The sequence below is a fragment of the Populus euphratica genome, unplaced genomic scaffold, assembly GCF_000495115.2.
Source record: "Populus euphratica unplaced genomic scaffold, PopEup_1.0 scaffold1024.1, whole genome shotgun sequence".
NCBI classification, from domain to species: domain Eukaryota; kingdom Viridiplantae; phylum Streptophyta; class Magnoliopsida; order Malpighiales; family Salicaceae; genus Populus; species Populus euphratica.
Genome location: NW_011500886.1, coordinates 8,436 through 25,865, shown reverse-complemented (window position 1 = coordinate 25,865; position 17,430 = coordinate 8,436). Strand labels below are relative to the sequence as shown.

General features: G+C 31.6%; 1 protein-coding gene across 1 annotated transcript; it reads right to left on the bottom strand.

The window, feature by feature from the left end:
- Positions 1–12,873: 12,873 nt before the first annotated feature.
- Positions 12,874–14,807, bottom strand: LOC105116707 (G-type lectin S-receptor-like serine/threonine-protein kinase At4g11900). The gene is made up of 6 exons (XM_011014165.1): positions 14,690–14,807; positions 14,356–14,552; positions 14,063–14,273; positions 13,720–13,957; positions 13,472–13,606; positions 12,874–13,381 (listed from the first exon to the last, which is right to left on the bottom strand). The coding sequence occupies exons 1-5, from the start codon at positions 14,784–14,786 to the stop codon at positions 13,585–13,587; spliced, it is 765 nt and encodes a 254-aa protein (XP_011012467.1). The 5' UTR covers positions 14,787–14,807; the 3' UTR covers positions 12,874–13,381; positions 13,472–13,584.
- Positions 14,808–17,430: the final 2,623 nt, after the last annotated feature.

Genomic DNA, 17,430 nt, shown 5'->3' with positions numbered 1-17,430 from the left:
CTGTCTCTTTGTTTGTTTGAAATGTGATATTTTTTATTTATATTTTTTTTTGGAATTGTCGATCGAATTCCTGATTTGAAGAGTATTTGGAAATGCACACTAACCTGTGTTTTGAAAAAATTCAAAGTTTGTTTTTTTATTAAAAATTATTTTTTTTTGTATGTTTTGGATTATAATTGAGAATAATAAAATGTGATAGGTTATACCTTAACTAATCTTTACATTTATATTTATACATAGGATACCACAGTAATTATTGAAATTACAATATTAAAATAATTCTATATTAATTTTTTATTTTCATATATACATGTTATACATTTTATAATAATTATTTTGATGAGTTGATTTTAAAAATAATTTTTTAAAAATAAAAATATATTATTTTAATATATTTTAACATAAGAAATATTTTAAAAATCACATTTTCAAACATACTTTATCCTAAATTGAAATTGAAATATTCTTGTCACTCGGCAAAATTGCAGGTTCCACAAGATCCTCGCCACATCGAGTTGCAATTGGCGTGGCCTTTCCAGTGCTAGTGTTTCTGTTAGTTCTTTAATATGCTATTGAATAACTTCTTTTGTTCATGGAGAAATGGAGATATTGTTAGTATTGAAATATGTATTCATTTAACTGTACATTAAATATTATGTAGTATTTCTCTCCCTTTTCATTTTCTTTTTTTGAGGAGTTACACTATATGTATTTCTTTTAGGATATAGATTAAGCCTCTTTAACCTTGTTGGGTATATTTTGAAAAAAAAGTGGCAATTTTTTTTTTTTTGGGGGGGTTGTTAAGTGATTATTTCTTTTATAATTATTTTTCCCCTTTAGGATACAAACATCCATTATATAATTTTTATGATTATATTTAATTTAAACATTGATTACTATTTATTGAACCTCTTACACACATATTTTTTTACACATTTATCAAACATTCACAACAATTTATGTTTTAAAAGTTTTCTACACCCTTAACATATTATATGTTTATTGATTGAAATTATGTTTGACAATGGGAATTTTTTATATTTATAACAAAAGTCATGTTTTTTCTAAACTTTTTTCCGAGGGTTCATTGAATTTTTTCTAATAAATAGCAGAAAATTGTTATGGTTACTTACATAAAAAAAATGTATTTGTATTGTTCAAAAATAAAATTTTATTTGTTATAATTTTTACAAATCATCAAAAAATTCTTTGAATATTTTTAGAGTCCTTATTTTATTATAAAACACCTCCTAGTATCGTTGTCTACTTAATCTCAAAAGTGTTTTTGTCGTCGTCTAATTAATGACATCTAGTATTTTCTAATTGACAGAAAATAATAACTATTTAAAGATAGTATCATTATTAAAATCTAAATTTATATTGAAAAATACTATAGATTTAGATTTATTTTCACTTTTTATTATAATAATTTAATGATATATTTGTTTCCGCCACCAAATAACTTAAACCTAGTTTCTCATTACATATTAGTTATTATCAAACTAATTAAAAATAAATATTTTTTTATATTTCAAAACTTAGTGAAAAAACCAAAATACTTTTAAAAACAAAATCTCTAATACTAGCATCAAGGGGCAATTTGATATTTTCAAAATGGTTTTTTGTTATTATCATGTAAGATGATGAGGAACATTTTTGTACTTGACTAAATATAAAATTTAATAAAAAATCAAAAGCATGGGGAAATGACCAAAATGCCCTTGAAAATAAAAAAAAAAGCCACAAAGGCTTTTTTGTTTTTTTAAAAAGATTTTTTCTTGATTAGTAGGGTAGTTTAGGGCAATTGAGAGAGAATAATAACAAAAAAAAAAAAAGAAAGATTGGTGCACATGAAGCACACTTGCTAATACATGAGAGGTGCCTATATAGTTTAGGCGATGCCACTCGGCATCTAAAAATTTCATTTTGTCAAGTCATTGAAAGCACCATCATATTCTTTCCTGGTTGTATGATGTGTGTAAACGATAATGATATAGTTTGTTGCTGGTAGACCTTTTGTTTTCTCTTTCCTTCTTTAAAAGTTACAACTTGTCTCTTTTTATTGTTGATATTTCTACTTTAGTTTTTAATCTTTTGATTTATTGTTTTTGTTCTTTGTTGTTTTGTAGAAATTTTATTTGTTTTCAATTTCATTCTTCAATCTCAATTTACCAAATATTATATTCTTTAATTTGGTCCTCATAATTTTGATTTTTTAGACCTTTTATTTGTTAAATTCATTTTTCTTTTCAATTTTACATTTCAATAAAAAAATTTATTTTAATTTTAATCCTTATTATTTTTATTTTTTTGGTCTTTTTATTCAATTGATTTTTCTTTTTAAATACACCATTCAATCAAAAATAATTGTTTTTGGTATTTTAATTTTGATCATTGTTCTTTTAATTGTCTTTTTTTTAATCTTTTTTTTTTCAATTGATATTCTTTTTTCAAATTAATCCTTCAATATTTAATTGGTTGGAGATTGAGCTTTATGATTTTTTTTAAATAGGATGCTTTTAATCTAATTCTTTAGGTCATAAGTTTGAAAAGTTAATGCATGTTGATTTTGTTTTTTTTTTACTTATTTTCATTTAGCTTTGTGATTTTTTACATTTTGTTTTACACTTACTATTTTATTAATCCTTTTGTATAATTAAAATTCTTTTTTCAAGTTTATTTTTTAATATTTAATTGATTGAGAATTGAGTTTTATAGTTTTTACAGACAGGGTGCTTCTAGTCTACTGACCTAAATCATGAGTTCAGAAATTAACACTGGTTGACATTTTTTTTTCAAATCATTTTTATAATTCTCATTACTTTTTTCTATCTTGTTATTCTGATTTTATTATCTGGGCAACAAGTTTGATATGATTTCTCTAGTTGGTGTGACCTTGATTACCAGGGTTACATGTTTATCATGCTAACTTAAGTTGATTAGAACTAATATTTTAGTTTCTCTTTTTACCTCATTTCATTCTTTTGTGTTTAATGAATTATGAACCAAGATATGTTATTTGTTTTATTTTAAATAAAAATTATTTTCTAAAATATCATGATTTTTGTTTTGTAAATTTAGTCTGCTTATTATTTTTTTCATTTAATAAAAATAAAACTAAATTATTTTATGTCTATCATTTGTTTTCTCTTAATCACGCTGGCAATATCATAAAATAGTCTTGTGAGATAGCACGAGTAGAGGGCTAGGTTCATGCTATAAAGACACGAACATTCTTGAAGCCAACAACAAGGGGTGGGAGCACCCACGGCATTAGCCTAGCGGTGGCAGGAGTATTTGCTCCTTTCACTGCCACAGGTTCGATCCTTGGAGTTGCATGCCTGTCAGCCCCGCGCTGCCTTACCTGTCTGCTGGGTTTGCAGGGTATTCAGTGGGCCGTGGGGATTAATCGTGGTGCGCGTAAGCTGGCCCGGACACCCCATGTAAATCAAAAAAAAAATAAAATCAATCTATTATTATGGAAAAAGGAGTCTGTCATCAAAGACAATAACCACTTGATGCGATATTTTGTCCAAATTCAGAAACTGAAAATTATACTCTCTTTCTTTGCAGGACTAGGAGATTTAACATGGAAAACTATTTAGAGACTTAATAAAAAAATATGTATATAGTTAGGTTTAGAAAGGTGTTTAATGGTGTCGTAAATATTGTGTTTTAATTTTTTTTTAAAATATCAAATTAATATTTTTTTAAAATATTATTTTTAACATTAACACATAAAAATGATCTAATAATATTAAAAAAATAATTTAAAGTAAAATTCTTAATAAAAGACAAATTGAAACTCAATAACAATCAATGCCAAACATTCTAAATGAGGTATGACCCTAAAATAGTCACAAGAAAGCTGAATGTGAGGTCGAAGTCAATAGGCTGGGTGACCCACGTGTCTGGGTTATTGAACAGTTGCAGTCGTTTTCTAAGATAGCATGTATTCAAAAATAAATAATGGAAGGGGTCTTCAACAACTAATATTGTTTATACACTCCCACTACACTTTGAATTACAGTAATATTTTTTTTATTTAATTCTTCTTCCTTAACTATTTTTCATTGATTACATCCTTTAATTGCAAAATTAATAGCTAGTTACTTTATATTTATATTTATGGGCGACAAAAATTGAAAGGAGGATCAAATTAGAAAAAGACATTGAAAATAGGTGGTGTATTTAAAATTGGTCTAAAAAATAAAATTTAGTCCTTCAAATTTCTAAATTATACCCTCCCAGTCCTTTATATTTCATGTATTTAGACTACTTTTAGGGTTTATGAGGTTGATAAATTGGTTTCTAGGTGTTTGTGAGGTGTGTGTGTGTTTTTTTTGGTTAAAATAGATTACAAAATGTGTTTTTTGAAAAACAAAGAAAACATATCTTGATTTTTCAGCCACCATTATAGTAGCCGAAATCTAGATAGATAGATGATTCGTTGTCTTTTTTTTTTTTCAGGTAAAGGTAGGTGACATGTCATCCATTCTTTAAAAATACAATTTAATACTTTGTTATCATTAAATTTTTTTATTTAACTTAAAATAAAAAAATACTATTTTATCTTCTTTTTTTTTTAACTAATTGAGATCCTTTCTATGATCCAAGTTATAAAATTTGTCAGTTAATTCAAGTTGATAAAGATCGATATAACACGAAATATTTTTAAAATTTCATTATCAATTCTTTCATAACTCTTTAATTTACTTTCAATTTTAATCTATTTCGTTGTCAATTAAAACCTAATTAAGGCTAACCAACAAGAGATTAAGGAAAACAAAAGAAAAAAGATAAATTATCTAACCGGATTAATCTATTATAATAATGTTTATTATCTAGGTTATGAATTTCATGTTTTTACTCAGGTCAATACAGTGTGTCATTATCTTTTTATTTTTTTTCTTTATTTTTTTTAAATTTAATTCTTTGCTAGTTCATCATTTCATATTTAAGTTAAGATCAGAGAAGGTTAAAATAATTGGCATAAGAAATTTGTTTTTAACCGTACCATCTTTTGAGCAAGCCAACTAATTCGCTATTGGTCCGTTAGGTTGAACAAACCACATATATTTTTTTTCCATTTATTAATGTTTATGATTGTCAATTAATTTGGTTCGATATATTAACAATATAGTTTTCATTTCTCATTTCAGATATTTCATAGCATGTAGGCAAAAATAACAAGAGTCATATTTATGTTATTATTGATTTTTTTATCTTACCTGCAGCAAAAGGTAGACCCAAAGGCTAGTATATTATGCAATCCATTTAGATTTTTTACCCAAACTAGCACAATGCAAAAATCTATTTCTCAAACTACAATAATTGGGATTTTTTTTTCTTTTAAACTAGCATAATTTAACTAGTTGCTAAGGTGAGAGACATTCATGTGTGTCTGACATGTTAAAAAAGATTTTCTTCATTTTTTTCTAGCTCATTTCTTCATTTGGTTCCATCATTTTTATATTTAGTTAACTTTAGTTTTATTATTATTATTATTATTATTATTATTATTATTATTATCATCATCATTTGCATAATGTTTTTTTTAAATAAAGTTAATATTTATTTTCGAATGCCATTACTAAAATAAGTTAATTTTTTCTCAAAAAAATAACTTGAATAAAAATAAGTTTAATTGATGGAATAATCATAATAATAGAACTAAAAATAAGATTATATAAAAATGAAGAGACCAAATAACAGTTTGGGTAGATAAAAGAAGAAGAAGAAGAAGAAATAGGCTAGCAAAATAATCAGAGTTGGACAGAGGAAATAGAAAAAGAAAAAAAAGAAAAAAAAAAAGATATCGGAAACACACTAGATTTTTAATTACAACACTTTTAATACATTGAAAAACAAACCCATACGCACCAAGAAAAATCAATGTAGAAGTTGGACGTGAGTCGCGTAGGGGCATACTTACTCGCCAGCTCTTCTATTTCATGTGCCAAACAAAAAAACATAATGGGCTGACACAAAGTGTTGTAATTAAAAAATGATTGGGAGTTGCGCAAGTTAAATCTTTGAACCAATTAAATTGTGGCAGGGTGTAAAAGTTTTTTTTTTAATTTGAGAAATATATATTTTTTATTATGCTATTTTTTTTTAACACATGATTGGCTCAACACCCTTCTTATTTTTCTAATAATTTGACCCTCAAATATTTTTTTTAAATACCTATTAATTTTATTCCTATCAAATTGATACAATTGAACTATTATTTTCACATTAATTAAATAAAAAAATATGAAAATTAAAACTTGTTATAAGAAAATAGATCTGACAAAACCCTGCACAATATTAGTAAAACGTATACTTGTAGATAATATATAGTCTTTTTACGGATATCAAATATATATATAGCTTTCTAGCTTTCTTTACTAGGGTTTTCTAATACAGAACGTTTCTTTCAAATCATGCACGCAAACAAGTTTTGTTATCATGGATTGAAAAGTGTGATTGTTTTTGTGTACAGAAAGCATTTTTAATTTTTTTTTTTTATAATTTTAGATCATTTTAATATGTTAATATTAAAAATAAATTTAAAAAATATTAAAAATATTATTTTAATACATTTTCAAGTTAACATAGAATTTAAACCATGTGATTTCTTAATGCTTACCAGACATCATAGATCCATTAAGATGTCTTCAAAGAACTTTATCCACTGCATTATCCCGTTTTTGAGTTTATTGACTACAACATGGGGGCTTTTGATTCCAGCACTGAACACACATCTGATTCCGCCAGCGTTGGTGAAGTTGACCATGTAACTGACATGGAACCAAGTGCCGATCAACTTGTATGTTGCCGTAATGGATGGGATTTGGAGTTCCTGTACACACCTGTTTCTGATACTATTCTGTTTCTTGAAATCTTGGAATGCACTCCTCTTCAGCGTTGGTGATGATGATTTGTCATGCTCCATGGATTCTGGCATTCGTAAAATTAACATCCGCAACACTCAACCAATTCTTGCAGTTGACATTCCAGATAGCGGCACAACAGCTGAGGTAGAAGGAATCCTATAAGCAGGGGAGGCTCCGGGCTTTGACAATACAGCTGAATTTTTTAAAAAGACATTGGCCATCAGATTGATAGGGAGATTGCAGACTGGACAGCGAACTAAAGGCTGCAACGTTCCGCCTATCTTGGTAAGAGTTTCATCTCTTTTCCTATGCAGATTTTACTTTGGAATTGTTGTGGGCTGGGCATGTCTGCCAAATAGTTTTCTATTAGGAAGATGTTGTTGCAAATACTATTGACATTTGTTTTATCCTGAAACTAAGGAGAGATCCTGTACAACAGGTTTTGTAAATGGAATTCGGATTCATCAGAGGGTTAGGTGGTTCACAGTATATTCAGTTAATTATGCTGGCATAATACTTGTGATGTGGAATGATGAATCATTTAAGGTTGATTTCATTGAGTACAGGGGGTAATGGATAGCAATCCTAGGAACACATGTTCAGACAAATTTTTCTTGTGCAATAATAGGTGTCTATGCAAGGTGTTCAATCAAGGATAGACGACTATTGTGGGAGGAAATCATCATTCTACAGGCTTCCTTTCGGGTACCATTATTTTTAGTTGGTGATTTCAATGCAACCTTGCATCAAATTGATAGTAGTAATTACCTAATCAACTAGGAGCAAGGGAATTTAGAGACTATATTAGTGGGTGTAACTTCCTGGAGTATCCATTAAATGATCATCGATACACTTGCTTTCGAGGATAGTCAATGAAATGAGCCGTGTTGATAGAGCTTTTGCTACTCCAGAATGTCATATGCAATTTTCAGAACCCGTGCTTTATCGATTACAGTTTCTCAACTGCTGGCTGCATCACCGTTTATTTTCTAAGAATTTCGAACTCTCCTGTATTGAAGCTTGTGCTGAGCATGCTGGCAGATTCAGCTTGTTAAGAAAGCTTAGTTAATTGGCATCTACTATCCAGAAATGGAATAAGAATTCTTTTGGCAATCATGATGAGAGGCTTTCGCAGATTCAAAGCTGACTCCAGTAACTGGAAAAAGAAAAGGGAGAGTTGTTCTCTAAGTCATCAGGAGATCTCTTAATGGCATGAACTTAGCTATAAACAGTGGACATTGAATAAATACGTGGAAGCCATTTAGAGGCAAAAGTCTCAACAGACATTGTGTAAACCAGGAGATAGAAATATCAAATTTTTCCACTTAACAACCAGTATCAGATAGGGAAAAAACAATATAACAGTGATTTTATTTGACGGAGTAACACACACTACACCACATACAATTAAGGCTGCTGCTGCTGCGTATTTTTCAAGTCTGGGTTCTACAAGGTCACAAATGGGTTTGGTTGGGTTCAACAAACTTTCTTTTGCACAGTCTGTTGAGCTGGAACAGTCAATGACCATCTCATGTATACGACACCTTGGCGATCGTCCACTCTCAAGTTGGGTATCTGGGAAAATTAGGAAAATAGTGGAGACAAGAATTCCTTATCTATTTTCTATAATTAAAAGTCTTCATATAGTATTTTAATTATTAGCAACCCTAATTAATTTTAAAAATCACCATATTATTATTTTCAACTTTAATAACAAGAACTAAATCAATATTTCAAAAATTTCAAAAAAATATTTTGTTTTCATTTAGTCTTTAGGATTACAAATTTATATATAAGACGTATTCCCAATACTAAAAAGGTAAATACGCTTTATTGATATTTATACAATTAAGCTTTACTCAACAAGATAAAAATCTTTTTACTGAGGAGGACTTATCTTAAATCTTAAACAGACTAACAAATAGAAAACACGATAATACCTTAGAATATATTAGACAATTAAATAATACAGCTTATTTTATATAGGATGTGTTTGAGGTGCTGATATCTTTTTGTTATGCAATCAGTCCCTGTACCCGATTTTTAAGACTAGTTAGAATTTCTAATAACTAAAATAATTGGGGACGACTCTTGACTCTTATTTCGTGTATACATTGATAAAAGACAAGGAATTATTTTCCTGATTTTCCTGGATACCCAACCGGAGAGCAGACAATTGCCATGATGCCCGTGCGACAATGACAATGGATGAATTTAGAAGAGTTGTTTGGGATTGTGATGGCTCAAAGGCTCCTAGGCCTGATGGATTCTTATTCAGCTTTTACAAGACAACTTGGCCATTGATTGGAGACGAGTTATTTCGTGTGGTGTCTGAATTTTTGAAAATTAACAAAAAGTGTTAACACTTCTTATATTACGTTGGTGCCTAAGAGCACACACCCAACAAAATTCATGGAGTTCATACCAATCAGTTTGATTCATGATGTGTACAGAATTGTTGGGAAGTTGTTCTCGTCACAACTACAAACTATTTTAACTACTATTATCAGTCCTTATCAAACAACTTTCATTTTCAGGAGGTGGATGGGTTCATGATAGCTAATGAGGTTATCCTTTGTCTCAAGAAAGGTGGTGGGGAAGGGTTCCTACTAAAAGTCGACTTCAACAAGGCCTTTAATTCAATTAACTGGTCTTATTTAGAAGAAATGATGATGTATGTGAGATTTGGAGACAAATGGATATCATTAGTTCATAAATTTATTTTAGGATCACAAATGGTAATTCTCATTAATGGCTCTCCAATTCAAGAATCTCGGCCTAAGTGTGGTTTACTCCAAGGTGATCCACCATCACCATTGCTATCTAACATTGCAGTTGAAGGACTCTGAGTTCTTTTTCAAAGGGCTTCGACAACACAATACTTTTAGGGCATTGAGTCAATCAGTCATCTCCAATATGCAGACGACACTTTGGTGTTTATGCAAAATGAGTATAGCTCTTTAGTTAATGTTAGAAGGATCCTATGATGATTCGAATTGACGTCAAGATTGAAAGTTGACTTTCATAAGAGCTCTCTTGTCGGTATTAGTCTTATACAACTGATATGGCCAATATAATACACTGTAAATGGGACATATTTCGAATCAGATACTTGGGACTACCCTTGGGTGAAAATCCGAAGAGAATTTCAACTTGGAAGCAGGTTGTTAGTAAATTTTGCACTAGACTAGGAAGATGGAAGGGAGGGTCTCAAAGTTTAGCAGGACGTGTCTGCCTTGTCAAAACTGTTCACTCCTCCATGCCATTATATTATTTATCAGTGTTTTTGTTGCCGCAGGGGGGTTGCCAAGGTGCTTACACCAATAAAAGTTTTTGTGGAGTGGTGTTTCATCTGGAGCGAAAATGTGCAAAGTGGCTTGGAGTGTTGTAATTAGGTCCAGAAACATGCGAGGTTTATGATTGGGATCATTACGAAAGGAAGAATAGAGCACTGCTATTCAAGTGACTTTAGCATTCAAGGGATAATCATCTAGGTGGGTGGCATGATTTTATTCGCAGAACATACTGCCCTGCTTTTGAAATTGGACTTCCTCGATCATTAATTTAGACAACAATTTCATCGTCATTGAAGAATAGTTACAATTATCTGGTTCTAAATTTGTTTTTTTGGTAGTTATTAGTTTGAAGCGGATAATTTTTATTGCCATTAAAATTTTTTATAATTATTAATTTTAAAATTTATAAAATTAATTAAAATACATGTAAGTTTACTCGAATAAAAAGAATAGCTACAGCTACACACTTGTTAATGGGGAGACAATCTAATTCTGGAAGGACAAATGGATGGCAGCCGGTCCTCTTAACATTTGTTTCTCATCACTATATGCAATTTCAGCACGACCTTCCATTTGTTTAACTGCAACGAGAGAGAACATGTTAGAGACCACTGTATGGAATTTTGGAATGGATAAGGCTACTTTTGCCTTTTGAGGAGATACAGCAGACACATCTACGTGCTCTGTTGTCATTAGTAAAACATTAATACAAGAAAGGCAGGTTAAAAAAATGAGGAACATTTTGGTGATGGACTCTATATTGTTCGGTCTGCCAATAATTTAATTGACCATCTGGGATTCAGGTTCGTTTTCTTTTGCAAACTTGCCATTGAAAAATGTTTTGCTCCTCCTAAGATTGATGGAAGTCCTGGAATTGTTTCATGGCCTATCTTGGATTCACTTAGTCTCTTGTTATCTAGTTTTTAATCTGATGTGTTTTTTTTAAAAAATAACAATAGAAAACAACAAAAACATCAAATATATTTGTATTGTTTTTTGCATTTTCAGTCTTATTTAAAAAAAATAATTTTTCAAAAGTTTTTTTAAACATGTCAAACTTTTAATATATTATTTTTAAAATTATTATTTTTACTTATTATTGATGTTGCTTGTTTTTAAAAAATTTTAAAAATAAAAAATTAGAATTTATATATATATAAAAAAAACAAGTTTGGGGACTAAGCCACTCTTTCCCAGTAAATAGGGGAAATAACACACACAACAGGGGCAATTGTGGGCTGAAATGTCAGAGGGAACCACCAAAACCGTAAACCTAAATCTTCTTCTGCCCCGGCCGCCGCTCTCCGTTCGCAAAACCAAAGATTCCTCTGCCTTTTTCAACAACCGGATCCCTCCCATTCCATCTCCATTCTTCTCCTTCTAACCGTCACTGTCCCCGCCATTCCCAAAACCAAACCAGAGAGCCCTGCACCCTTTCTCTAGTCCCCACAGCCAACAGATCTTCACTCCCTCAGTTGCCCCTATTCTCCTTCATCTTTCCACCACAGACCAGCCACACCGCCTAACTCTCCCTCTTCCCCAGACGGCTCTCCACCTCACCAGACCATCCCTCTCTCGGCCATTCCTTCCTCTTCCCATCTCCGGCCTGCACAGACCATCTCCCATGGACTTGAAACGGACCAGAACCAGAGCCGCCTCCTTTCACCCTCCTCTCAGACAATCTTTGACATCAACCTCTAGCCCTCAGTCAACTGCTTCCCATCCCACAGAACCCGCCGACCACAACTTTTCCCTCTCTCGGCCACAACTTTTCCCATCTCTTCCGATCTCTTCATCCCAAAGCCCTTTACTGCTAAGAACGACAACAGAAGCCTAGTCATGCCAGCAACCTCTTGATCTTACCGCCAGCAACCTGAAAAATAGAAGGAGGCAAAGCCAAAAGAAAAAAAAACAGATATGTGGGGAGAAGCATATCTAATAACCGAGAAGGAAAGGGGACCAAAACTTGTTGCATCTTTTCTTTTTGCAGGTGACGGTGAATAGGGGAGGAAGTCGTTCCAGGTCGCCCCCGTCTCGTGGAATTTCTTGTGGCGATGCGTGAATCCACGAGGCGGGGGTGATCTGGAATGAAAAAGACAAAAAAAATAATAAAAAGATAAAAAAAAAAAGAATGAACTTTTATGTATGTTTTCTTTTAATGTTAAACCCAAAATGACAAAAAATATAAAATATAAAAAAATAAATGAGATGTTTTAATTGCACACGCTAGTTCTCTCCAACAATATAAAATATTGCATGGTATTTTAAGATTTAATAATCAATTATTAAAGCTTCGATAATTTAGTTAATATTTAAAAATAAAATACTAACAAATATTTTATTTCTTTTAATATTTAGGCTTTCAGTTTGGTTAAAGTCATTGATACCAATGTTTTCGTACATTTTTGTTGGTCTCTCTTTAATATTTTTCAGGCAGAACTTCATATATTTAATGGAGTTGTGTAATCATCATTACAATTGGACTATTGTAAAAATATATATTTACAAAGACATCATCTCCACTCTTGCAAGGAAGGAGAATCATGCCTAAGAAACAAATAAAAAAGGAGGTCGCCGGCGGATTAATTTTCCTTTAAAAAATTAATGCCATTGATTGTCTCATGCATGCATGTTGATGGCAAGAGAATGACAAATATATGAAGAAATAAACATTGCAATTTAAACTTCTGATACATTGAAAACCTGATCAAACATATATGACATATATGATGAAGAGAATGTGAGGAAATGAAATGATTTACAACATCACGAAAGCTTATAGAGGAACCTACTATAATCATGAACGCACCATAATTTCTATCAGACTATTAGTGTTTACAAACACAAACCACACTTAGCTACAAAGAAACCATGTAATAAATTTCTTAACTACCAAGAAGCACTAGCTGTAGATTGATCAGATGCAAGAAAACATGATCCTGACAAAGATGCTGAAGACTGATGAGACAGGACTGAAGTAAATTTAACCGGAGATTTTGGACCTGTTGATGGTTGGGGAAGGTTTACAGCATTACTTCCAAGCATGAGAACAACTAATGACATGGTTGGCCTACGCGCAGGATCATCTTGAACACAAAGTAATGCAATATGGATCCATCTCAAAGCCTCACTTACTGGACAAGAGTCGATTATATTTCTGTCTATCAACTCCTTTCCTGTGCCTTCATTCCACAGCTGCCAGGCCTGTTCAGGGTATATAAATTTCAGGATCAGAGATATTGTATTCATGTTAATGTTGAATTGATATAAGGTTCAGTAAGAAGAGGGTTTTACATGTAAGAGGAGGCTTTGGGCTTGATTTTGGCTGTAGAAACCTCTGTTCTTTTTACCAGTAATGATTTCTAACAACAGGATTCCGAAGCTGTAAACATCTGACTTTGTTGAAATCATTCTGGTGCCATGTATCCACTGCTCAAGAAAAATAATTACTACATCAAATTGAGTGGAGGACAGTAAAGGTTACCAGATGATTCTCATTCTCGTATTATTTATAGGAATTAATATGAAGGAAATGGACTTACAATGTGCCAACAACTTTGTTAGTGTTGGCCTCAAGTTGATTCCCTCCGAAAATTCTTGCAGTGCCAAAGTTTGATATCTTTGGGTTCATCTGATCATCCAACAAGATATTGCTTGCTTTCATATCACGGTGTACGATTTTGAGTCTAGAGTCTTCATGTAGATACTGCCGGCCCCTTGCAGTTCCTGATATAATATTAGCACGCTTTGGCCAGTCGAGTTCCCTACTTTTCTTTGGATCTGTCTTCACAAAGGAAATGATAAGGAAACTCCATTCGGTGGTAGAAGTGGATGCATACAATTAGAAAAAAAATGGGAAAACTATGAGAGCGATAGAAAGCAAACCAAACAGGAAGGCATCAAGGCTTGTGTTTGCCAGGTACTCATAGACAAGAAGCTTTTCATCTCCTTCCAAGCAATATCCCAACAGCCTTACAAGATTTTTGTGCTGAAGTTTAGCGATGACCATCACTTCATTTCTGAATTCTTCAAGACCTTGTTTTGATACCATGGAAAGCCTTTTGACTGCTATTTCTTCTCCAGCAGGAAGAATGCCCTGAAGTTTTGAAGTTCAACTATTAATAACATTTAGTATTGAGTACTAGAAGATTACAAGAGAATAGTATTGGGATCTGAACCTTGTAAACTGGGCCAAAACCTCCTTCTCCAAGCTTATTTTCATCAGAGAAATTGTTTGTAGCTAACCTTATGGTCGTCAAATTGAAGTAATGCATTTGTTCACCATTGTCATAACCGGTAATAGGCAATTCTCCTTCATTCAGGTAGCTGTGATTTGAATTTTCTCGTAATAGAATTTCTTGGCTTCTTTCCTCCTCTTGAATAACAAGTCAATTTGACACCAAAGATTAAATTAAAATCTTAATTTACAATTTCATACATTAATCTAATGACAATTTCACACCAAAGATTAAATTAAAAGCTTAATTAGTTACTCTTATATTGTTTATCTACTTGTTCTTCTTGGCCCTTTCCAGCATGAAAAATACCAGAACAGCAAGAGAGCAACAGCTACAGCTAATGATGATACTACACTAGCAATCACAATCATAGTTGTATTGTTCCCTCCATTTCCTCCTGAAATGTTAAAGAATAATATAAATCATTTTTTAGAACCTCATCTAACCACTTAAACTTTTGAGTTGAGATAATTTTTTGACATGATATTAGAACCTTGATGACCAAACGGTCACGAGTTTGAATCTCACCATCTCTATTTATGTGATAAAAATTAAGTACAAAATAGTGTAGATCTGTGTAAGTTTCAAGTCCAAAGAATTTCCACTTGAGGGGCGTGTTAGAGAATAATATAAATCATATCTTGGGACCCCACTTAATAACTTAAAATTTTGGGTTGAGATGATTTTTTGATAAGGAATTAGTTGAAGGTTATTCTATAAGATCACTTGGAAAGGATAAGGGAGTGAATTTTGTTCTATTGATTTTAATGAGTTTTGTGAAGATTATTGACACGACTAAAAGATTAATGTCTTCTCCCAAGTGTAGGAGTGTCGAAGTAATAAATAACCCGGCAAGACCGGGGTCGAACCACAGGGAGATTAATTGTACAAATTATAAATAACAATAATACAACAACAACAATAATAATAACAATAATAACAACAACAACAACAACAACAACAACAATAATAATACTAATAATATTAATAATAGTATTAATAGTAATAGTAATAATAATAATAATAGTAATAATAATAATAAATAAAAAGAAGGATAAGAAGAAGAAGAAGATGATGATGATAATAACTTTGAGATGGAATATTAATGTAAGGATTAAACAATGATAATAACAAATGTCAAGGTCAGAGGTTCCACTAATGGTATGTCAAACAAGTATAGTATAAAGTCTTATTATTCAATTGGAAACCACACACAAAGGAGGTTTCAATTTGATTATAGATTGTTAACATGATTACATTAGTCATCTTATTTGATTAATGTTAATACTTGTAAATCTCGTCAAGCATTCATGATTATAACTTATGTTAACAACAAATCAAGTTCCTTTCATAGCTCAGGTGTCGGTTATACCATACATTATGGGCTATGAAAGTGCCAAGCAACTTATGTTAACAACAAATCAAGTTCCTTTCATAGCTCAGGTGTCGGTTATACCATATAGTATGGGCTATGAGAGTGCCAAGTATTTGTTGTACCAAGTGTTATACAACATAAATCAAGATTAGTCATTTAACAAGCAAAGTATTAAAGAATGAACAAGATAACAAATACAAAATATGTTAGTATCAAATATTAAAGTCCATATTAAGTTTACACTATACTTATTATTACACTATTAGTATAACCTTTTCACCTTGACATAATAAACTTAGCTAGACATAATCAAAGAAAGAAAAATAAATAAACAAAATAAGAACATAAATAAGATAAAAGTTAACTAAGTAAATGAAAGGAAATGAAAGGAAATGAAAGGCATAAACTTGATATTAATGAAAGCAAGTGTTATACAACATAAATCAAGATTAGTCATTTAACAAGCAAAGTATTAAAGAGTGAACAAGATAACAAATATAAAACATGTTAGTATCAAACATTAAAGTCCATATTAAGTTTACATTATACTTATTCTTACACCATTAGTGTAACCTTTTCACCTTGACATAATTAACTTAGCTAGACATAATGAAAGAAAGAAAAATAGATAAACAAAATAAGAACATAAAAGTTAACTAAGTAAAGGAAAGGAAATGAAAGGCATAAACTTAATATTAATGAAAGCAAAGCATAAACATTACAAAAAATACAAAGAGAGAAAGGAAGAGCATGATCTTGATCTGGAAACCAAGATGCCTAAATGCATGGCAAATGCCTCCTTTTATAGGCCAAAATTGGGAACTATTGATTTGATGACTAATTGATAAGTGGGTGGCCAACTTTTGACCCTTTGTCATTCTAGCCTTATCCTCAAGATAATCCTTATCTTCTTCAAGATAATCCTTACCTTCAAGATAATCCCTATCTTTTTCAAGATAATCCTTATCTTCTTCAAGATAATTCTCAAGATAATGATAGTTGTCTGCTTTCGAATTCGATTCTAATTCGAACTTCAAAAAAGAGAATGAGTTTGATTGAGACTTTACTTCTCGCAAGGGATGAGACTCTTGTACTATAAATACAGATCTCAGGAGTCAAAAAAAGCAAAGGAATAACACAGGGGACTAAAAAAAAAAACAGAGAAGAAGCCGGGGAAGGACGCCAAGACACAGACGAAGACGGGGGATTTTTGGGACCGAAAACCAGAGGAGAGAACTGGAGCAAAACCCATAGAAAAACCAGAAGAAAACAGAGCAAACGAAACAGAACCAAAAAAGGAAAATATAGAGAGAACCGAAACATCAACCCAAATTTCATCCCAGCAAGAAGAAACTAGTTTTCATCAAAAAAAAAATATACACAGAAAAGGAGAGAAAGGGAGAGGGCCACGGATCAACCCTGTTTTCTGTCCCTGAAGAAACCAATTGATCACCAAACCATTGGTTATTGATAGAAAGAAATCGAACCAACACCGGCGTTGCAACCTTCCTCAGCATTGCCAGAAACCGAAATTCAAAGCCACACCCGCATATAACCTTCCTCAGCATCGCCAGAAACAGAACACAACAGAATCAAAGCAGTTGCACTAGCGTTGCAAACTTCTTCAATCGTCAGAAACA